The sequence below is a fragment of the Lemur catta genome, chromosome 7, assembly GCF_020740605.2.
Source record: "Lemur catta isolate mLemCat1 chromosome 7, mLemCat1.pri, whole genome shotgun sequence".
NCBI lineage: Eukaryota > Metazoa > Chordata > Mammalia > Primates > Lemuridae > Lemur > Lemur catta.
Window position 1 is genome coordinate 55,337,722 of NC_059134.1, and position 23,634 is coordinate 55,361,355.

Here is a 23,634-nt window from a genome sequence, read left to right on the forward strand (position 1 = left end):
GGGAAACACAGCTACTCGTACACCCTTGACCAAAGAACGGTCCTCCTCTATCGGAGAAGGTTGTCCTCTTCAACCGAGCACGAGCACGCAGCTTTGGGAGGGACTCACATAGAGCGGTGAGGGAGGAAGGGAACACCTACCTAGGCAGCCAGATCCGCGGAATCAACCCTGGCGATCAATGGGGTGGCAGATGTCCCAGACAGATCACCCTCACATCCTGCTGCCTCTTTATGTATGGCTCAAAAAACTAAGAATGCTTTTTACATATTTAAATGATTGGGAGAAAAATCAAAAGAAGAATAATATTGTGTGATGTGAGAATTACATGAAATTCAAATTTCATTATTCATAAATATCATTGAAATACAGCTATGCTTATTCATTTACGTTCATTTATATATTTTCCATAGCTGCTTTTGCACAGTAATAGCAGAGTTGAATAGCTGCAAAAGAGACCATATGACCCACAAAGCCTATATTCCTGTTTGGTACTTAATGGAAAAGGTTTGCTCACCTCTGCTGTAGATTAAATAGTCCTGCACAAGAATTATTTACATGTTATTTAGAGCAGTGGTCCCCAACCTTTTTGGTACCAGGGACCAGTTTCATGGGAGACGGTTTTTCCACAGGTGGGGGCAGTGCTGGGAGGTGGTTGGAGCTCAAGCAGTGATGGGAGGGATGGGGAGCCGCTGGGTGGCATGACGGAGCTCTGTGGCCCTGTCCCTAACAGGTCATCGACCACTACCACTCCACAGCCCTGGAGCTGGGGACTGCAGATTTAGAGTAGTCTTTTTATTTGCAACTTTCATTTGCAGTGTTTACCTTGTGATAACAGTAGGTTGTGGGTATTTGGGCATATCTAATTACTTGGGTTTCTTTTTTTTTTCAACATCAAGTGGCGCAATAATATGTGTACATTGCCCTTAAGGAAATAGAAATGAGTAGCACATTTATCTTTGAATATCTGCACAACAAAAATTTAAGCAGTGTGGGGCCGGAGGCCTGTATCTTAATTTTCTCTATACCCACCTCTCTTTTTCTTTTCTCCTTTCACACAGTAGATGCTAATCAGTAGTTGTTCAGGTGTATTTGAAATTTGTGATGCTATGAGCCATTGCTGTGCTTCATTATCTGGGTCATTGGCCAAGCTTTGGAGTTCTGTCATTCTCAACCTCTCTCAGATAGTGACAATGAGCTTCCCCACACTCAGCATTAGCTTCTAGGATAGTCAGCCAACATCTTCTTCATCGAGGGGCCTGATATGCAGCAGATCACCCAGTAAATACCTCATCTCAGTCATAAGCTGGGCTCTGCATTATTGGTTGTCTCTGCTGTCTTTTTTTTTTCCTTTTAATTGAGATATTCACATACCATAAAATTCACCCTTTTAAAATATACAATTCAGTGCTTTTTAGTATATTTACAAGGAGTTTATAACCATCACCACTATCTTAATTTCAGAACATTTTTATAACTCTGAAAAGAAATCGCCTGCCCATCAGCAGTCACTCCCCACCCCTTCTTTCCCCTGCCCTATGGCAGCTGCTGCTTTACTTTCACTGTGGATTTGACTGTTGTAGGCTTTTCATATACATAGAATCATGTAATTTGTGGCCTTTTCTGTCTTGTTTCTTTCATTTAACATGATGTTTTCAAGGCTCATCCATGCTGTAGCATGCACCATTATTTCATTCCTTTTTATAGCTACATAAAATTCCATTGTATAGATATACCACATTTTTTTTTTCAATTCATCTGGTAGTGGACATTTGGGTTGTTTCCAGCTTTTGGCTATTGTGAGTATTCCTGCTATGAACATTTGTGTACAAGTTTTTGTGTGGACATACGTTTCATTTTTCTCGTGTAAATACCTAGGAGTGCAATTGCTAAGTCATATGGTAACTAAAAGTTAACATTCAAGGAACTCCCAAGCTGTTTTCCAAAGCAGCTGTACCGTTTTACATTCCCACCAGCAATCTGTCAGTGTTTCAGATTTTCCACATCCTTGCCAACATTTGTTATTGTCTGTCTTTCTCATTATGGCAATGTGTATTCAGGTCCCAACCTTTTAACTTTTGATTTAGTCACTTTAGGGTTTCCTTGTGTAGTGTTCCAATCTTCCTTTTCTCTGTATGTCCCAATTTTTTTTCTCTCTACAAAATACAGCACTCTCAGTCACAGGAAGTATGGTATTCCAGGGAATGGGAAGCTCATTCTTCCTGTGAACCTTCAAAGACACCCTCCATTATATAGTTCTTCACCATACCGCTTGCCTTACATTCTTTTTCTATTCTAGTACTGACCACCTGTGATTTTATTATACAAATTGGTAAGAAGATGGCACTACTGCAGGCTAGGAAAAGGGTAACCCACCTTGGAGAGTCATCCAGGTCTTATTCCTGGGTTGAGACAGTCATGAACAGTCCTGTTTGCCTGCTTGTTTTTCTTCTGTTTGCTGGTCTAGCCCATTGCTTGTGCTCTGTGATAATCTCTTGCCTTGTGTTGGTTCTTCCCCCTTGGCCCTCATTATGCTCTTTGCTCCTTGAATTGCAAAAACAGCGTGAAATTGCTAGGCATTTTATATCATATTTCATGCCTACTTAACAGCCTTTAAGATCAATATTATTACTGTTCCAATTTTATTGCTGAAAAAACTGGCTCACAGAGGTCATAAAACCCATTCCAATTTCCCTGTATTAATCTCCCGTATTCACTTCCTCTGACCTCTAGGATAGGAGGAGCTGCTGAAATGAGAGAAAGCTTCCTGGACTGACTTTTAAGTGGAGTGGTTATTCAGATTTTCTTTTTTCACCCTGTTATAGTGGCTTGGTTTGCCTGAAATGCTTGTGTAAGAAGAGAAACCTAGACATTTAAGTTAAAGTGACATTATAGGTCTCTATGTCAAACAATAGAATTTTTACTTTACCCATAAATAGGTGGACACTGAGTTGGAGAGAGGCTCAATTAAAAGTATGTGTATAATTTAGCATGTTTTTTGAACCTACTTTTGGTCTAGGCATAAGGATGAATAACCTATTGACCTTGCCCTTAAGGAACTTCCATCCATTGGTGAGATGGAATCAAATAATTACTCTCATATGGAAAAATGTGCCCAAAAATTTATATAAAGATCTTGAGAGGGCCAGGCGCGGTGGCTCACGCCTGTAATCCTAGCGCTCTGGGAGGCCGAGGCGGGCGGATCGCTGGAGCTCAGGAGTTCGAGACCAGCCTGAGCAAGAGCGAGACCCCGTCTTTACTAAAAATAGAAAGAAATTATCTGGCCAACTAAAAATATATATAGAAAAAATTAGCCGGGCATGGTGGTGCATGCCTGTAGTCCCAGCTACTCGGGAGGCTGAGGCAGTAGGATCACTTAAGCCCAGGAGTTTGAGGTTGCTGTGAGCTAGGCTGATGCCACAGCAGTCACTCTAGCTCGGGCAACAGAGTGAGACTCTGTCTCAAAAAAAAAAAAAAAGATCTTGAGAGGAGAGGAGAGAGCTACAGAGGTTGATCTTCTTATCCTTTTTATTTTATTTTATTTTATTTTATTTTATTTTATTTTATTTTATTTTATTTTTCATCGTCTACAGGGAAGACTGAATTTTTTTTTTTTTTTTTTTTTTTGAGACAGGTGCTCTGTCACCAAGGATGGAGTGCAGTGGTGCGATCATAGTTCACTGCAACCTCAAACTCCAGGGCTCGAGTGATCCTCCTGCCTTGGCCTCTCAAAGTGCTGGGATTGCAGGAGTGAGCCACCATGCTGGGCTTCACTTCATATCGTAAATTCAGTCATCAAATAATAGTAAACATTTCTGATGGCTTTAAGTAGTACGCATTTTAGGGTGGAATTGTATTAGACTGTTGTTTGGTGTAAACTCTTTCCTTTATAAATATATGTTAACAAGAACACTTAGCATAATTTTACAAGACTACCAATGTAAATAAAAATTGCTTTCATGTATTAAATATTAACTTTCTCTTACAGATATGCCAAGAGTTTAACAGTACCTGGGCATGGGAAATGGAGAAGAAGGGCTATCTTGAAATGAGTATTGAATGCAAACTAGCACTCTTAAAGGTAATACAAGGTTATTATTTGTTATAATTATTTTAATTTAAAATTTCACTTTTGACCTCTTTTGGTTAAATTGGGAAATAAACAAAAGGACATTTTTACTGTTGGTGGAAGAACACAATAGATTCTTCTATTGTTTCGTGACAAAAAGTATCTTATTTAAATTATTTTTTATTTTTCAATGCATAAGTATATGTAGGTTTAATTATCTCTTCTTGTAGGAAAAGTAACAGGATGGATAAACAGTTGCCCCAAAAAAGTTATATTCATTGTTTTCAGCTTTTATAGTAATTGCTATGTACTGTAAACTATGGTCAATCTTCTACTGATTTACTAAATTAGCAATTTGATATTGTTTTCCAGATGACTAGGGGAATGCATTTTGTATCTAATAAAATCTTCACATAATCAAACCTACTTGATTAAAATGGGTCATCTCAAAGTAGGCTTATTTTCAAGTTAGAGTTTCCCATTCTTTTCCTGTTGACTTGCTATTGTTGGCCCTTATTAGTAGCAGAGTGCTCTAATACAGGGGAAAAATACTCTTTGTGATAAAAGTAATGAAGTTTTACCACTAATAAAATTTACAGTATTTTACAACTAGGCTTCTTATTCAAAGGACCTCAAGAGTTTATGATGATTATTAAAATATAATCGTGTATATATTATTATTTTGGAGATGAGATGTGACTACAAAGTAGTTGCTATTTTGCTTTTAGATATTAATTGCTGTTAGAGCCTACACAAAAGTCTGCAAAATTCCTAAGATACTTTTGTAAGAAAATCAAAGTCATAATAAACTCAGATTTTAGGCTGTGTTATCATGTAGGCTTATCTGTCTATAGACTAGCTTATGATCTCAAAAGCATTATATAAGATGATTCTTTGGGGGTCAAGACAAAGTTATAGATCTTCTAGTCATAATTTTTAAACATCTCAACTTTTGAAATAACTTTTGTACATTCCTATAATGTATAATATGTTAGTATTATATACATTATATATACATTATGTATAGATATATACTATGTATTATGTATAATAAATATATAAGTACATGTATATTATATTATAAAATACATGCATATAATTATTCAAGATGTGTTATAAACTTTTTTATTGTTAGGGATGCTTGATCAAAAGAATTTAGAGGCCGTTATTGGAATAGTTGACACAAGCAAAGACAAAGAGGTTATGATATCTTAGTATATGAATATCTTTTCATTAAGAGAATTCTCCATAGCCAGCTATCAATGAAAGACTACTTTCCTTGAAAACTGTATATGAATCACAGGCTGAGGTGGGAGGATTGCTTGAGGCCAGGAGTTCAAGACCAGCCTGGCCAACATGGTGAGACCCTGTCTTTAAAAACCTGTTTTTAAATTATCCATGAGCAGTGTCACATGCACCCATAGTCCTAGCTACTTGGGAGGCTGAGGCAGGAGGATCACTTGAGACCAGGAGTTTGAGGTTGCTCTGAGCTAGGCTAACACCACAGCACTCTGGCCCGAGCAACACAACAGAGACTCTGTCTCAAAAAAAAAAAAAAAAAAAAAGCATATGATTATATCAATAGATACAGGAAAAGCATTTGAGAAAATTAAACTTCGCTTTCATGATTAAAAACTCATAATGATTTAGATGTGGAAGGAGTGTATCTAAATATATAATTGAGGAATGTATAATAAAGGCCATATATGACAGGCCTACAGCTTACATCATACTCAACAATGAAAAACTGAAAACTTTTCCTCTCATATCAGGAGCAATACAAGGATGTCCACTCTTGCCACTTTGTCTACTCTTGCCACTTCTGTTTAACATAGTAGTACTGGATGTTGTAGCCCGATAGGCAAGATAAAGAAATAAAAGTCATCCAAATTGGAAAGGTAGAAGTTAAATTGTCACTGTTTGCAGACAACATGATTTTATATATAGAAAACCCTAAAGACTCCACCAAGAAACTGTTAAAATGAGTAAATGAATTCAATACAATTGGAAGATACAAAAATCGTAGCATTTTTATTTGCTAATGAACTATCTGAAAATGAAATTAAAAAGCCAACTCCATTTACAGTAGCATCAAAAAAATAAAATATTTAGGAATATGTTAAACCAAAGGTGAAAGATCTGTACGTAGAAAACTATAAAATATTGATGAAAGAAGCTAAAGACAAATAAATAGAAAGCTATCCTATGTTCATGGATTGCAAGAATTAGTATTGTTAAAATGTCCATACTACCCAAAGCAATGTACAAGTTCAATGCAATCTCTATCAAAATTCCAATGACATTGTTCACATAAATAAAAAATAATCCTAAAATTCATATGGAATCACAAAAGACCCCAAATAGCCAAAGCAATATTGAACCAAGAGAACAAAGCTGGAGGCCCCATACTACCTGATCTCAAAATCTACTACAGAGTTTTATAGTAATCAAAACAACATGGTATTTATACCAACTATTGCTTATGACAAAGAAAAAACATGGTACTGGCACAAAAACAGACATATAGACTGATGGAATGCAATAGAGACGCACATCTGTAGTTGACTGATCTTCAACAAAGGTGTCAAGGTCACACAATGGAAAGGGACAGTCTCTTCAATAAATGATATGGGGGAAAATACATATCCACATGCACATAGAAATTAGACCCATATCTTACTGTTTTTAGAAAATCAACTCAAAATGGATTAAAAGCTTACAAGACCTGAAATTATAAAACTGCTGGAAGAAAATGTAGGAGAAAAGCTTCTTGGCATTGGTCTGGGCAAAGACTTTTTGGATATGACTCTAAAAGCACAGACAACATAAGCAAGAATAGACAGAGGGGATTGCATCAAACTAAAAAGCTTATGCACAGCAATGGAAACAATCAGTAGAGTGAAGAGACAACTTACAAAATTGAAGAAAATATTTGCAAACCATACCTCTGATAAGGGCTTAATATCCCAGAATATATAAAGAACTCAAACAACTCAACAGCAAGAAAACAAGTAACCTGATTAAAAATGGGCAAAGGATGTGAACAGACATTTCTCCGAAGACATAAAAATGGCAACAGATATATGAAAAAATGTTCAGCATCACTAATTATCAGGGAAATGCAAATTAAAACCACAATGAGATATCAACTCACACCTATTAGAATGGCTTTTATCAAAAAGGCAAGAGATAACCAGTTTGGCAATGACATGAAGAAGAGGAAACCCTTGTACACTGGTGATAGAATGTAAATTAGAATAGCCGTTATGGAAAATAACATGGAGGTTCCTCAAAAAATTAAAAATAGAACTACTATATCATTCAGCCAACCCACTACTGGGTATATATCCAAAGGAAATGGCATCTTTTTATCAAAAAGGGATCTACACCCCCATGTTCACTGCAGCATTAATCACAGTAGCCTTAGGAATCAACCCAAGTGTTCATCAACATATGAATTGATAATGAAAAGAAACATGACAAACATGTTTGAACCAGAATGACATTATGTTAAGTGAAATAAGCCAGGTACAGAAAGTAGTACCCATGATCTCACTTATATGTGGACTCTAAAAGGGTCAAACTCATAGAAGCAGGGAACAGAATGGTTGTTACCAGAGGTTAGGGAGGTAGAGGCAGGTTGGAAAGATATCGAAGTTACAAAAAATGAATTAGGAATTAGTTCAGAAGATCGATTATACAACCTTGTGGCTACAGTTAATAACAATATATTGTATACTAGAAAATTATTAAGAGAGTAGATTTTAAATGTTCTCATCCCACCAAAAATCTAAATATATTAGGTAATAGATACATATCGTTAGTTAGCTTGATTTAGCCATTCCATAGTACACACATGTCAAAATATCCTACTCTATACCATCAATATACACAATTTTTTGTCAATTGAAAATAAATTAATTGAAATTTTTAAATAAATAAATGAAAATTTTAAGATAAAATATTTTATACCATGAGACAATTTGAGAGTTTTTAGTATAAACAGGCTCATTGCTTGTGAAATATAATTTGATTTATATGTCAGTGGTTATGTTAAACCTATAAATCAGTATGATATTAATATAAAATGTTATCTTAAAATTTATCATTTTATATTGGCTATATGAAGCAGTTTGTATAAATGAGGGAGAGGATAGTGAAAGATGGATAAACTGTGGTCTCTCATTTTCACTGAATCAATTCTATGGGTGTATCATTTTTATTGTGATGGAGAAACATATATGAGGTATTTTAAGCCTTGTTATGACTATTTTTCAGTACCTCTGTGAGTGTCAGTTTGATGACAATCTCAAATTCAAGAATATTATTAATGAGGAGGATGCTGATACTATGCGTCTCCAGCCAATTGGGCGAGACAAAGATGGCCTCATGTATTGGTACCAACTGGATCAAGATCACAATGTCAGAATGTACATAGAAGAACAAGATGATCAGGATGGCTCTTCATGGAAATGCATTGTCAGGTATCTTTTATTAGAATCTTTTCACATTATTTTGTGTTTTGTCCTTTGATCTCTTCTCGACTAGAATGTGATCTCTGTTGTGGGATGGTAGTTTTTTTTGTGTGGGGTTGGGGAATTTCCAGGGCCTAGCCTATAGCATTAGTCATTATCAATTTGTTTCTAATTGTTTTAACTTGGTCACTTCATCTTGACACAGTATATTTTCCATTTTTGCTGTGCATGCATTTTATTGGGCTTCTGAAGAACGTTGTGCTTTTTTGTCATGGTTCTGTTTTTTAAAATTTGATTTCTTATTTGTATTGACTCATATATTTAGACAGAAACATTTAAAGCATAACCATGAAATAAAACTTTTTAAAAAAAATCAGTGAGTAATACTGGGACCTTTATTCAGAATCTTTGTCTTTGATTGTCTTTGTAGTTTTGTTATTTAGAAATTTCCCATTAATATCCAAAATATATATTAATTTTGAAAATATCAGGGGTCCTTTAAAGTAGGGAAAAGTCATGGATATCTAACTGCTGTCTTATGAAAAACTTCTTTACATTAACTCATATCTGTTTTTTTGCCCCATTTTTAATTTTAGCAGGTTTGCATTAGTGATTATTTGTTAATGCTTTGAAGGAATAACCCATAGAAATTTATATTCGTGTGGGTCAGAAAAGCTCAACTTTTACTCCCTAATAATAATTCTCCACTCCCACTGCTTCACCTGACTAGCCTAAAAGAAAAAGTGAATTGAATGAGCTCATGGGTGCTCATTTTATAAGCATGTATCACTACATGCTCCTTGTAATTATTTTGTTAACTTCAGGTAAAGAAAGTAGATCTCAAGCAAAATCTACTCACCATTTCTCCCTATGAATATAAACACCAAATGGGGTTCTGTTCATGATGGTATAGTACCATTTCTATTATTTCCCATATCTACCTTGCGTAGTTGTTTAAAACATTTTCTTTTCTTAATTTGTAGATGAAGAAAATATAACAGCAAAATAGTTATGATTACTATTGATCAGTCATACAAGCTTAAAACAATGTCTAATGTACACTGTTTTAAGCAGTTTATACTCTAATGCATGGTGTCAGATTTTAGAATTAGCAGTTAAGTTTGATCTGGGTTCATCTACTTAACCATTGGTAGGCACATTGTAGTCGTCCCTTGGTATCCACAGGGGATTGGCTCCAGGACTCTCATGAATACCAAAATCTACAGATACTCAAGTCCATTATATAAAATGGTATAATATTTGCTTATAACATACATAAATCCTCCTTTATACTTTTTTTATTTTTTTAGGAGACAGGATCTCATTATGTTGCTTAAGCTGGAGTGCAGTGATGTGATCATAGCTCACTGGAGCCTCAAACTCCTGGGCTCAAGTGATCCTCCTGCATCAGCCTCCTGAGTATCTGGGACTACAGGTGTGGCTACTGTGCCTGGCTAATTTTTTAAAAAATTTTTTGTAGAGGTGGGGGTCTCACTCTTGCTTAGGATGATCTCAAATTCCTGGCCTCAAGTGATCCTACTGCCTCATCCTCCCAGAGTGCTAGGATTACAGGCATGAGCCACTGCGCTGGGCCAGCATTAATCTTTTTAGCAAGAAATTTCTTTAGTAGCTCAAGTGATAAGGAAAGAGCAATTAAACAAATAGGACTTTGACTTTTTTGTTTAATAGGTTGCATTTAGATATTTTTCTTACCTAGTAAGTATTATTTTTTTCTAGTGAATCCAGAGGCTCCTCTTTTTGCTTAATACAATTTTCTTGGAGATCAGCTGGCATTGGAAACACATCTCTACCTAACCTTTAAAAGATGATATTATAACAAAATTTATCTAGTCTTTAGAATTCTGTTTTTTAAAGCCAGTAAGTCAGCCTTCTTAATGATTGCTAAGTCTGGAAATATAACTGAACTTTACAACTTAAAGTCAAAAGGAATATATTTTAAAAATGGAATCCACCAAAAAAAGGATAATGTTACATATTTGATCTTCTAGTGAAAATTTAATACCATAACATCAGCACAGTCTTAAAACTTCTACTGTTAAGTAGCAATTTCCATTTCTGTTTGTTACAAAATCAATAATGTAAATATATATGACATGAATAAATAGGAAGTAATTGATTCATATATAAAGAATTATATTTGACAGCCAGGTGCGGTAGCTCACATCTGTACTCTTAACACTTGGGGAGGCTGAGACAGGAGGATCGCTTGAGACCAGCCTGAGCAACATAGTGAAACCTCATCTCTACAAAAATAGAAAAATTAGCCGGGCGTTGGAGGCAGGAGGGTCGCTTGAGCTTGGGAGTTGGAGGTTGCATTGAGCCATGGTGATGCCACTGTACTCTAGCCTAGGAAACAGAGTGAGACGCTATCTCACACACAAAAAGAAAGAATTATATTTTAAGTTGAAATGAGATTTATTATGTTATGTACAAAACAACAAAAGTAGTTAAATTTCATTGAACCATATGAAACTGTGAACATTTGAACAGTCTGACTTACGAAAATGGTGGTTTTGTGTGGCTTAACCAAGTACCACAAGAGGTTTCAATATCAAAAATATGTAATCTCTAGCCAGTTTCATACTAGTTCCAATTAATGTTTAAAACAGAATTTCCACAGAAGAAAAGTATATGTTATTGTTATTGTAACTCTAATTTAGGCCTCAATGAAAGTGCAGAAAAAATATTTTTTTACATCTGACCAAATAACATGTAATAAGTGATATCATTCACCCTAGGGTATATATCAATAGAATTTCTTTAGAAATGAAAAAGACAAAGATGTGAGTATGACAAAGTGGTAATATTTGGTTATTAAAGATGAAAGAATTTTAGCAAATAGAGATCTTAGATAGACCAAACTTCATCAGGTGCTTTTTCAGGATCAAAGAGGAGCTACAGAAAGTGCATTTATACCCAGTCTACTAAGGAAAATAAAGTTTTGTGCACACTGTTGGGCAGTTACTTCATAAAGAATATATACATATGGCAAATATTCACATTAAAAAGTGTTCAACATTATTATCAGAGAATTTCCAATTAAAACCACAATGACATACCAATTTACCTTCAATAGAATTACTATAATGAAAATGACTTACAACACCAAATGTTAGTGAGGATATAATCCAACTGGAACTCTTATACCTTGCTGATGGAAATGTAAAATAATGCAATTACTTTGGGAAACAGTTTGGCAATTTCTTAAAATGTTAACAAACTGTTGTCCCTTAACCCATCAGTTTTGCTCCTGGGTATTGATATTAGAGAAATGAGAACACATTTACAAAAAGCTTTGTATAAGAATGTTTATGAAGTCCCTATTCTTAACAGTACACATACATTGAATTACTACTAAGCAATAAAAAGAGATGGCCTATGAAACTGTATGAATTTATATTAAAAATTCTTGTGTGTGAAAGAAGCCATAAGATACATAGTGTTTGATTCATTTATTATAAATTATTTAGTTAACAAAACTAATAATCCATGGTTGTAGTGATCAAAACTCTTATTTCTTTTTGCTTTGGTGGGGAAGATGGATTGAGTAGGAAAGAATAGGAGGGAATTTTTTTGTGTTTATGATACTCCTTATTTTGATTGTGGTGTGGATTTCACAGTGTATGCATTTATCAACTCATGAACCTAATGGTTAAGATATACTTATTTCACAATATATAAGTTATACCTTGATAAAAATATTTTTAAAATTAGTAATGACAATCATTTTTAAGAAGGTGAATTCTAAATAGTGTGTACAATTTTTGTGTATCCATAATTACCAACTCTGTCAAGATATTTCTAAATCTAGGCCGGGCGCGGTGGCTCACGCCTGTAATCCTAGCACTCTGGGAGGCCGAGGCGGGTGGATCGCTCGCGGTCAGGAGTTCGAGACCAGCCTGAGCAAGAGTGAGACCCCGTCTCTACCAAAAATAGAAAGAAATGATTTGGACAGCTAAAAAAATCTATATAGAAAAAATTAGCCGGGCATGGTGGCGCATGCCTGTAGTCCCAGCTACTCGGGAGGCTGAGGCAGTAGGATCGCTTAAGCCCAGGAGTTTGAGGTTGCTGTGAGCTAGGCTGATGCCACGGCACTCACTCTAGCCCGGGCAACAAAGCGAGACTCTGTCTCAAAAAAAAAAAAAAAAAGATATTTCTAAATCTAATATATATAATCTGCTAATGTAGTATTAATATAATGATTAAGATGGGCTCTAAAGCTCTAAAGTCAGACTATCTGGAATTCAGTCCTGCTGAATTGTACTGTGATCGTAGGCAAATTACTGTATCTCTCTGTGTGCCCTCCATTTCCTCATGTATAAACTGGGAGCAATTTAGCACCTATGTAATAGGATTATATTGGAATTATGTGAGCTCATTCATATAAGGCCCTTAGAGTAATGCCTGGAACATAATACTCATTCACTGATTTTAACTTCTAATGTTAATAGTGCTGCTATTGATACTGTTAATTAATGCCTATCTTCAGTTTTCTTGGCCCCAATAAAATTTTCTTTTTTGCCTACTGAATAATTTGGAAATCATACCAAAAAGTTTGAATAGTGTTGCTGAGTCCTAGAGTCATATACTACAAATACTTACAAAAGATTTGTTGTATTTGCACTGTGTTGTGCTCTGTAGATGTAAAGACATGGTCTCCATGTCTTAAGGAGTTCTCCTTGTTGTGGGAGAAAGATACAAGGAGACAGTAGAAAATAACAGTGTCATGCAGTCTTTGATGGATATCATTCGAGGGTGCTCTAGAAGAACCAGCTATGTAGCCCATACTTGGTAGAAGATGATGCCTATGCTTGACTTTGTTTTTTTTTTTTTGTCTGGTTTTTTGTTGTTGTTGTTATTTTTTATAGAATTGGACTCTTGGTTCAATTGCTTTTGCAAGGTTTAGCACCTGCCACTAACCCAAACTGAGAAGAACTTTTAGGTTGGGAGAAATCATATTTCACAATATAATGGTTAGGATTATATGCTCCATTTCATCACAGTCTAGGTTAACTTAAGGTATAGGTAGGAAAATGCAAGCATTTAGAATCTGGTTAAGTCAAAATTAGTAACCAATCTGCCCAAAACTGAGCTTCTAACCTTTCTACCCCAACACATTTGTCTCATCTTTAATAGCAGCCACATCCTTTCAGTGGCTTGGGTCCAAAACCTTGGGGCACGTCCTTGACTCTCCTTTTTCTCTCATTCCACATCCACTCTATCATCAAATCCAATCAGCTCTCCATGCAGATGTGATCATTTCTCATCTCCTTCGTATTAATAGCTATATTCTATTTAACTCCGGGACAGTTTTCTCACCAAAAAGATCTTGTACTCATTAGCAGTTACTCTCCATTCTCCCTTTTCCCATCCCTTGGCAACAGCTATCTTCTGTTTTTATAATTTGCCTGTTCTCAAAATTTTGTATACATAGAATGATAACAATATGTGGTCTTTTGTGTGTGGCTTCTTTCAGACAGCATATTTACAAGGTTCATCCATGTGGCGTAAATCAGAACTTCATTCCTTTTTATGGCTTGATAATATTCCCTTATGTGGATGTATCAGATTTTATTTATTCATTCAATGCTTGTCTTTGAAAGAGTAAATGAAGTTAGCTATGGGAACACGTTACAGGCTGAGAGAACAAAGCACAATCACCTGACATTCTAAGAGAGCATGGTATTTTGGAGGGATATATCTGATTTAATATGCCTGATAGAAGAAGTGGTTTGGAGAACAAGAAAGCAAGGGAGGGAGGGTGGAGAGGGCAAAACAAGTGGATTCTTAGAGTTCATAGTCTACTCTGAAAGGTCCTGTACATAATGTAAAGAAATTTGGATGTGATTTGAATATGTGTATATTTACAAAAAATCCCTCTATTTCAAATTTAGGATTTTTAAAACACTATTTTCTCTAGCATACTAAATCTAATCAATCAAAATAGGAGAAACCCAAAGATGGGTAGTTTTCTGTTCATATATTAATTACTACTTTAGGCTTATGTTTAGACACATTAATCAGCTTAAAAGTCTTTTAGGCAGTGTTATTATTGTGGTTGTTTTTCTTATTTCTTTCTTTTTTTTTTTTTTTTTAAGAGACAGGGTCTCACTCTGTCATCCAGGCTCTAGTGCAGTAGCGTGATCGTAACTCATTGTAACCTCGTACTCTTGTGCTCAAGTGATCCTCCTCCCTAAGCCTCCTGAGTAGCTGGAACTACCTATGAGCTCCACTATGTCCAGCCAATTTTTTCTTATTTTTGTAGAGACGAGGTCTTGCTGTGTTTCTCAGGCTGGTCTAGAACCCCTGGCCTGAAGCCATCCTCCCATCTTGGCCTCCTAAATTGCTGGGATTACAAGTGTGAGCCACAGTGCCTGGCCTAGACTGTTTATTTTATTGTGTATGCTCATGTGTATGAACATGTATGCCCAATCCCATACACAGTAAATGGTTGTCATTTTAATTTATGAAAGATGCCTAATAGTGACAATTTTACTGCTTTTGCTAGAAGTCTTTCATTTTATAGATAAGAAAGCTGAGGCCTAGTGAAGGATATATGACTTGTCTGGGGGACGTAGCCATCTAGTTTAGGAAGAATAATTTCATTCACTCATTAAACATTTGTTTTTAGAGCCTACTTAATAAGGTAGATTGCCTATTCTCAACCAGTATAGTCTAGCTGGCATGGAGATTGAAAGGGAGTGGAGGGTGGGGAACATATGTGATATGACAAATAAGGAGTCATTTCATCTTGACAGTATTCACTTTGAATTAGAGCTATTTACACAGTGCTTTGAGAACACAGATGAGAGCATCACGGTGCTGATTAATTGACCTAGTGGCAGATCTAGAGCTAAGTTTCCCAACTCTTATTCCAGGGTTTGCTTTTTATCTTCACCATTATACACTGCTTGTCTGAGCAGGGAAAATATACAAGTGAGTTTTCTCATTTGTAAGTAGTATTAAATTAACCATGCTACACCTTTGCTTTTGTCAGTTAAAATAATTTATAGATTAGAATCTTATTTATTTGGAATTTTCTGGTATTGGTGCATCAAGCTGAATTCCCTTCTCGTAGTTATATAATTGATGCAAAAAAAATCAGCAACTTAAATTCTTTTGTATTTGAACTGTGTTGTTAGACTGACTTTTTGTCATAATAATTCAGAATGTTCTAGATCATAATTTTATATTAACATCAAATGCTTTTATTCTTGAATGTAGAAAAGAGTTCTTATTTCCAAATGACTTAAGAAGTATAGAAAAAAGTACTGCAGTCAAGTTTTACATTGATTTCATCTCCCTAGATGTTACATACTACTTTGAAACGTTATAAAACTTTGATTTTTTTTATTTAACTTTGTTCCTACTTTTCTTTTCAGCCAATGAGATCTTCATTGCCATTGTAATTAGTAGGGAAAATAATCTTAAGGTTCCTCTTTGGAGAATAGTATATTTTAATATGTATTTTTCTTAAAACTTACTTTTAAGATTCAAGATAAATTAGGGCTAGCTGTACCAGTGTTTTGGATGTTCTTAATGTATTTTTCTTTTTTTAAATTTTAATTTCTAATAGGTATTATTCAGAAAGTTCTTGAGAACAGGAGAAAAATTTTTATGCTGTCTTATTTTTTCCCTTGTTTAGAAATCGAAACGAGTTGGCTGAGACTCTTGCACTCCTGAAAGCACAGATTGATCCTGTACTATTGAAAAACTCTAGCCAACAAGACAACTCTTCCCGGGAAAGTCCCAGCTTAGAGGATGAGGAGACTAAAAAAGAGGAAGAAACACCTAAACAAGGTTTTTTTTGTGTGTTTTGTTTTGCTTTGTTTTGTAATCTCCATTTTCTTCCACTCCTCTTCCCAACTATATAATTCTGAATTTCTATCTCAATTTCAAAAATTGGGAGCCTTCCTATACAAGGAGGTTGATTTTTTTTCTTTTAAAGAAAAAAATAGGCAGAAAACCATCAACTATGTTGCTCTTTTACATAGAATAGTTTAAAAATCTTAATCAAAAATGTTCAAATTATCAAAACTTAATGGACATTTAGTGAATTTTTATATTGTGACAAAGTGTACATAACATAAAATTGACCATTTTAACCATATTTAAGCATTCAGTTCTGTGGCATGAAGTACATCCACATTGTTATGTTGCAACAATCATCACCATCCATCTCCACAACTTTTTTCATCTTCCCCAACTGAAACTCTGTACCTATTAAACACTAACTCCCTATTTTCCTCTCTTCTCAATTTCTGGTGTCTACTATTCTACTTTCTGTCTCCATGAATTTGACTACTCTAGGAACCTCATGTCAGAGGGATCATATAATATTTGTCCTTTTGTGATGGGCTTATTTCACTTAACGTAATGTCTTCAAAATGTGTCAGAATTCTCTTCCTTTTTAATAATTTTAATTTCTGAATAATATTCCATTGTGCGTATATGCCACATTTTGTTTATCAAATCATCTATCAGTGGACACTAGAGTTGACTCCACCTTTTAGACATTGTGAATAATGTTACTATTGAAGATGGGTGTACAAATTACAAATATCTCTTCGAGTCCCTACTTTCCCTTCTTTTAGGTATATATCCAGAAGTGGAATTGCTGCATCGTGTGGTAATTACGTGTTTAATTATCTGAGGAACTGCCATACTGTTTTCCACAGCAGCTGCATCATTTTACATTCCTACCAGCAATGCCTAAGGACTCCCATTTCTTTCCATCCTCACCAATACTTATTTTCTGGTTTTTTGATTATAGCCATCCTAATGAGTGTGAAGTGGTATCTCATTGTAGTTGTTAATCCCTGATGACAAGTGATTTTGAGCATCTTTTCAAGTGTTTATTAGACATTTGTATATCTTCTTTGGGAAAATGTTTATTCAAGTAATTCATCTATTTTTAGTTGGGTTGTTTGGTTTTTTGTTACACTTTGCAAACTGTTTAGTCTATGATGATTATAATTGTTAAACTTGATTTCTGACTTGAGTTTTCTAGTTCGCTTAACTCGGCAGATCAAATCCTAACCTTTCTAGGAGGACAGAACTAAGTCCTAATCTCTCCAGAAGGAAAGAAACCAACTGAAATGTTGGCTAACATTTCTTAGTTAATATTTGATAACCTTTTAATGACAGGAGAAGGAATTTGTTTCCTTACCATGTTTTCTCCCTTTGCTTTTAGTTTGCCTGTACTATTTTTGCTGGAACTTAAAAAAAATGTGTTCTTACTTTATTTGATACTTTGAGGGAACCATTTATAAAGCATCCCATATCTGCAAGCATTGCTTGAAAACAGGGAATTATGCCTTTCCATGTAGTATATAATAGTGTTCCTATGTATTAAGCATTGCTTTTAGCCAAAATCCTGATTATTGCCTTCTTTTTATCATTGTTTATATGATTTCAAATCTCTCTGGTGGTTTTATTTGTAAGCCAAATTTCTGATTTGAAAAATTCTTTTCTATATGTTAAAATAAATTAGTAGGCTACTTCAGTAAAATATAATAATTTTAAAGTAGTCTGAACTCCCTCTTGAGTTTTCAGACTTTTAGTAGTATTCCCTAAGGATTAGTTCTGGGTTTAGACTTAATATTATTTATTCATTTGGTCATTCATTCATGTATTTGCTTATTCCTATATACAATTAAAATCAAAAGCAGAGAAAATGTGAATTGGAAACAAAGGTCAGGATAATAGAAGTTTAATAGGCAATTATTTCTATTCGGAGACCTTAAATTTGACACGGATCTTAAGGGGTATCTTATGGTATAAAGTAGAAAAAAGAAAAACAAAGCAAACCTTTTTCAGTAAAGTAAAGCTCTTCCTAATATTTAATGCTAAAATTTCTTTGTGGGACCTCATAGTAGTGGATGGGGGATTTCAATAATAACAACAGCTAACATTTATTGGGCACATCCTGTTTTCTTTGCAGTCTACCAAATGCTGCATATGGATTTTCATTTAACCCTCATAGCAACTCTTTGAGGTAACTACTATTATTATTTCAATTTTACAGATGAGGAAATTGGAACATTTATAAACTTGCCCCAGGTCATTTACATAATAAAGTGTCAGAGCCTAAATTTAAACCCTAATCCTTCTAAAGCCTGTGCTCTTCAACTAGAGTGATATATAGTAGTACTTCTCACACTTTAATATGCTTGTTGTTCACCTGGGATCTTTTTAACATACAGAATCTTATGGAGTAGATACTGGCTGTTTGCTAACTGGCCAGTTTAACAAGGACCTATGTGATGCTTGATGCTGCTGGTCAGAGGACCATACTTTGAGTAGCAAGGTTTATATAGGCAATATTCTCCTAACTTCTGAAACAAATACACCAAAGGCTTTTATAGAACTGTTTCTGAAAACATTTCTCAATGAATGCTGATGTTATAACTCTCAACACAACTAAGAGAAAATGGTCTGTGGGGAAAAGTAGAGGAAGAGGAGCAGGATATTCAATTCTGTTTTTCTTCCTTTTCTTAAATAGGGCTTTTCTGCTTCTCTTTCTGTAACAACAAAATGTTTCTTATTCATTTGTTCATAAATTAAACAAATATTTATTATATACCTTCTTTGTGCTAAACATGATTTTAGTGATGGAGTTCAGTAAGCAAAGCAGACTAAATTCTTTGCTTTTGTAGAGCTTATACTATAGTGAATAAAATAGTAACATTTACCATGTGCCAATACTATTCTAAGTGTTTTACGTATAGTAAGTCATTGCATCTTCACAAACGTACCTGTTAGATAGTATTATATTATCATTTCCTTTTTTTCCAGATGAGGCAAGTGAGACAAAGAATGATTTGAGTAACTTTCTTAAGGTCACACAGCCTGATAGTTGCAGACGTAATATTCAAACCTAGGCTGTCTGTCTCCCTGTGCACATTTGATGCTGCACTTACATATAATTTCAGCCCCCAAAGCCCTATCTCTTACCCTGTCCTCTCAGATGTAGTTATTATAGTGTGTTCCATGGCAAGATCAAAGAAATATGATTCTGGTTTGTCATTTTTATTATTCTGAGATATAAACAAACATTGTCCTTGGGCTAGGTTGGAGGGGATGGTGTGAAATGGGAAGGAGTAGGTTGAAAGCTGAAAATAGTCCTGGGAATGTCTAACATAGTGAGAGTGCTGAAGCAAAATGTGACAGAAGTTAAAAATTAAGTGTGGCTGGATATTTGGAAATCAGACAGTAAGAAATAAAAATAAATAGGCACTAGAGAGAGAATAAATAGCCACTGTTATTCTTGTAGGTAAAATAGATTTTTCTTTAGTCATTAATTAAATTGCTATGCCTGTATCTAACCTCAGTAAGATCATTGTTTTGTTTACTTTTGTATAGGTGCCAAGGAGAAATGTATTACCTATAAAAATAGGTAAAAAATTAAAAAATAGGCCGGCTTAGTGGCTCACGCCTGTAATCCTAGCACTCTGGGTGGCCGAGACGGGTGGATCGCTCGAGGTTAGGAGTTCGAGACCAGCCTGAGCAAGAGCGAGACCCCGTCTCTACTAAAAATAGAAAGAAATTATCTGGCCAACTAAAAATATATATAGAAAAAATTAGCCGGGCATGGTGGCACATGCCTGTAGTCCCAGCTACTCGGGAGGCTGAGGCAGGAGGATCGCTTAAGCCCAGGAGTTTGAGGTTGCTGTGAGCTAGGCTGACGCCACGGCACTCACTCTAGCCTGGGCAACAAAGCAAGACTCTGTCTCAAAAAAAAAAGAAAAAAAAAATTAAAAATGGCAGCAAGTGACCTAGAATATCCACCAACTACATAATGAAGTTGGCTTTGTTTCAAAGACAATTAGAACTGCCTTCTAAAAAAGTCTAAATTTCCTTGACTGGCTGGCATTCAGAATCTCACAATCTGACCTCTCTTTCTCTTTCTAGTGTTAGCTCCTATTTCTTACACGAGTATTGGTTCTAGATTATCTACATGCTTTTATTTTCTCCATGTGTCTTGGGCATTCCTCTGTGTCTTTGTGCTGTTCTCTCCCTCAAATGTTGTCCTCTCTGTCCCAATGAAAAGTCTGGTTAGACTTGAAGGGGCATCTGAAACCCACCTTCTTGATCCCTTTCCTGAGCTCTTCCAGGACTTTATTTATACCACTTTTATTCCACTTATATTAGGGCCAGGTGTGAAGGTCTCAAATACTTGAATTGTTATTCTTTGACTATGATAACTTTTCAAGTAAGTGTTAGGTATCATTTAAACTCTCTTATGGCTATTTAAGATCCAATGTGTCAGCGGGGCGCAGTGGCTCACGCCTGTAATCCTAGCACTCTGGGAGGCCGAGGCGGGTGGGTCGCTCGAGGTCAGGAGTTCGAGACCAGCCTGAGCAAGAGGGAGACCCCGTCTCTACTAAAAATAGAAAGAAATTAGCTGGAGAACTAAAAATATATATAGAAAAAATTAGCTGGGCATGGTGGCGCATGCCTGTAGTCCCAGCTACTCAGGAGGCTGAGGCAGAAGGATCGCTTAAGCCCAGGAGTTTGAGGTTGCTGTGAGCTAGGCTGACGCCATGGCACTCACTCTAGCCTGGGCAACAAAGTGAGACTCTGTCTCAAAAAAAAAAAAAAAGAAGTGACCAAAAAGTTAGAAAGAAACATTTCTGGGAAACAAACAAAGTTGAGGGAAACTCAACTAAACTTTAGGTTTTTTTTGTACTAATTGAAAAAAGACTGTCCTTTTATTAATGTTTACAGTCATATACTTCTATCTATACATAAGCAGACAAGGGAGTGACATTTGAGAATTTCTTGTAGAGAGAATTTACAGTTCACAGACCTAATTTGGCACAAAAACTTGTTTATTTTGATTTGTACTGTGCTGCTTTGTTTAAAAAAACCAAAGATAAAATTCACCACTTTGAAGTGTACAGTTTAGTGGTTTTAGTACATTCACAGCATTGTGCAACCATAAGCACTATCTAATTCAGAGCATTTCCATCATCCCACAAAAAAACTCTGTACCCATTTAGTAGTCAGTCCCCATTTCTTCCTTCCTCCAGCACCTGGAAACCATTATTCTACTTTCTGTCTCTGTGGATTTGCCCCTTTTGGACATTTCAGATAAATAGAATCATATAATATGTGGTCTTCTATGTCTGGCTTCTTTCACTTAGTATAATGTTTTCAAGGTTCATCCATGTTATAGCATGGATCAGTCCTTCATTCCTTTTATGGATAAATAATATTCCTTTGTATGGATATACCACATTTTGTTTATCCATTCATCACATGCTGGACATTTTGGTTGTTTCTACTTTTTGGTCATATGAATAATGCTGCTGTGAACATTCATGTACTAATTTTTGTGGGAACATATGTTTAATTTTTTAAAAATTTGAAGTTGCTGTGAACTTCTAAAATTGAAAATTAAAAGAGTTGGCAACTATGGATTATCATTTCCACATGTCAAAAATGGCTATAGTCTGGGTGTGGTGGCTCACACCTGCGATCCTAGTACTTCAGGAGGGTGAGGCAGGAGAATCACTTGAAGCCAGGAGTTTGAGACTAGCCTGAGCCAAGAGCAAGACTCCATCTCTACAAAAAAGAAAAATTAGCTGGGTGTGGTGGCATGGGTCTGAAGTTCCACCTACTTGGAAGGCTGAGGCAGGAGGATTCACTCTGGCCCAGGAGTTTGAAGTTGCAGTGAGCTCTGATGATGGCACTGTACTCCAGCCCGGGAGAGAGAGCAAGACTCTGTCTCAAAAAAAAAAAAAAAGTGGGATGGGGCATAGCTGAATAATGGTTGCTCCTGCTTGGATGGGATTTACACTCTGTAGTTTACCATAGTCCTTTCTTGTGTCTCCCAATATTGAGATTAGTTTCGTGTGATTACTTATAGTACATTTAACATGAAAATAAAACATTATATTCATGTCTTTGTCAGTGTTGAAAAAATAAAGGTAAAATAAGAATTCTTCATCTGTCAAAAAAATGGGAGAGAGGAGCTAATTGTTAGAAGTGAAGAGTATCAGTATAGTCATGATAGGTAAAAAACTGGCAGATGATCCTCATTTGTCCACTATTAACATGATATCTGATATAAAGCATGCAAAATAATATAACTTAATGTCATATATTAGTCTGCTCGGGCTGTCATAACAAAATACCACAGATGGGATGGCTTAAACAATAGAAATTTATTTTATCATAGTTCTGGATGTAGAAGTAGCAGATTTGATTTTTGATGAGGACTTTCTTCCTGGCTTGCAAATGGCTGCCTTCATGCAGTGTCCTCACATGCCTGCTTCTGTGTGTGTGCAGAAAGCAATCTGGTGTCTCTTTCTCTAATCTTATGAGAGTACCATTCCCATCATCTCAGGGCCCCGCCCTTATGACTTCATTAAACCATAATGACCTCCCCAAAGACCCTGTGTCCAAATATAGTCACTTTGGGGATTAGGGCTCCCATTTGTAAATTTGTAGGGGACCCAGTTCAGTCCATAACATGTAGTTTTATGAACCTATCCATTGTAAGAACTATGACAGTTATTGGAAAAAATACCTGATGAAGAAATTGGAAGGAATAGGGGGAAGACTGAAATTTCAAGGTTTGTTTTCAAATGCTATGTTGTGCAGCTATATATTCTTTATTTTTTTTTTTACTAACCCCAGTCAACCTAGTTTTTCCTTTTTTTCTTTTTTTTTCTTTTTTTAAACAGCTATATATTTTAAGAGAAAAATTACATGTGTATCAAAACCTTTTTTTTTTTTTTTTTTTGAGACAGAGTGTCACTTTGTTGCCCTGGCTAGAGTGAGTGCCGTGGCGTCAGCCTAGCTCACAGCAACCTCAAACTCCTGGGCTTAAGCAATCCTACTGCCTCAGCCTCCCGAGTAGCTGGGACTACAGGCATGCGCCACCATGCCCGGCTAAGTTTTTCTATATATATTTTGGTTGGCCAGATAATTTCTTTCTATTTTTAGTAGAGATGGGGTCTCACTCTTGCTCAGGCTGGTCTCGAACTCCTGACCTCGAGCGATCCACCCGCCTCGGCCTCCCAGAGTGCTAGGATTACAGGCGTGAGCCACTGCGCCCGGCCT

The 23,634-nt window shown here is 35.8% G+C and overlaps 1 protein-coding gene across 2 annotated transcripts in view; it reads left to right on the plus strand.

The window, feature by feature from the left end:
* Positions 1 to 23,634, plus strand: part of RSF1 (remodeling and spacing factor 1) — a 119,794-nt gene that overhangs the window by 55,394 nt on the left and 40,766 nt on the right. For both annotated transcript variants that reach the window (XM_045557281.1, XM_045557282.1), the window contains 3 exons: positions 3,986 to 4,078; positions 8,345 to 8,550; positions 16,208 to 16,362. In XM_045557281.1, the coding sequence (XP_045413237.1) occupies positions 3,986 to 4,078; positions 8,345 to 8,550; positions 16,208 to 16,362 (454 nt within the window). The remainder of the gene's footprint in view (positions 1 to 3,985; positions 4,079 to 8,344; positions 8,551 to 16,207; positions 16,363 to 23,634) is intronic.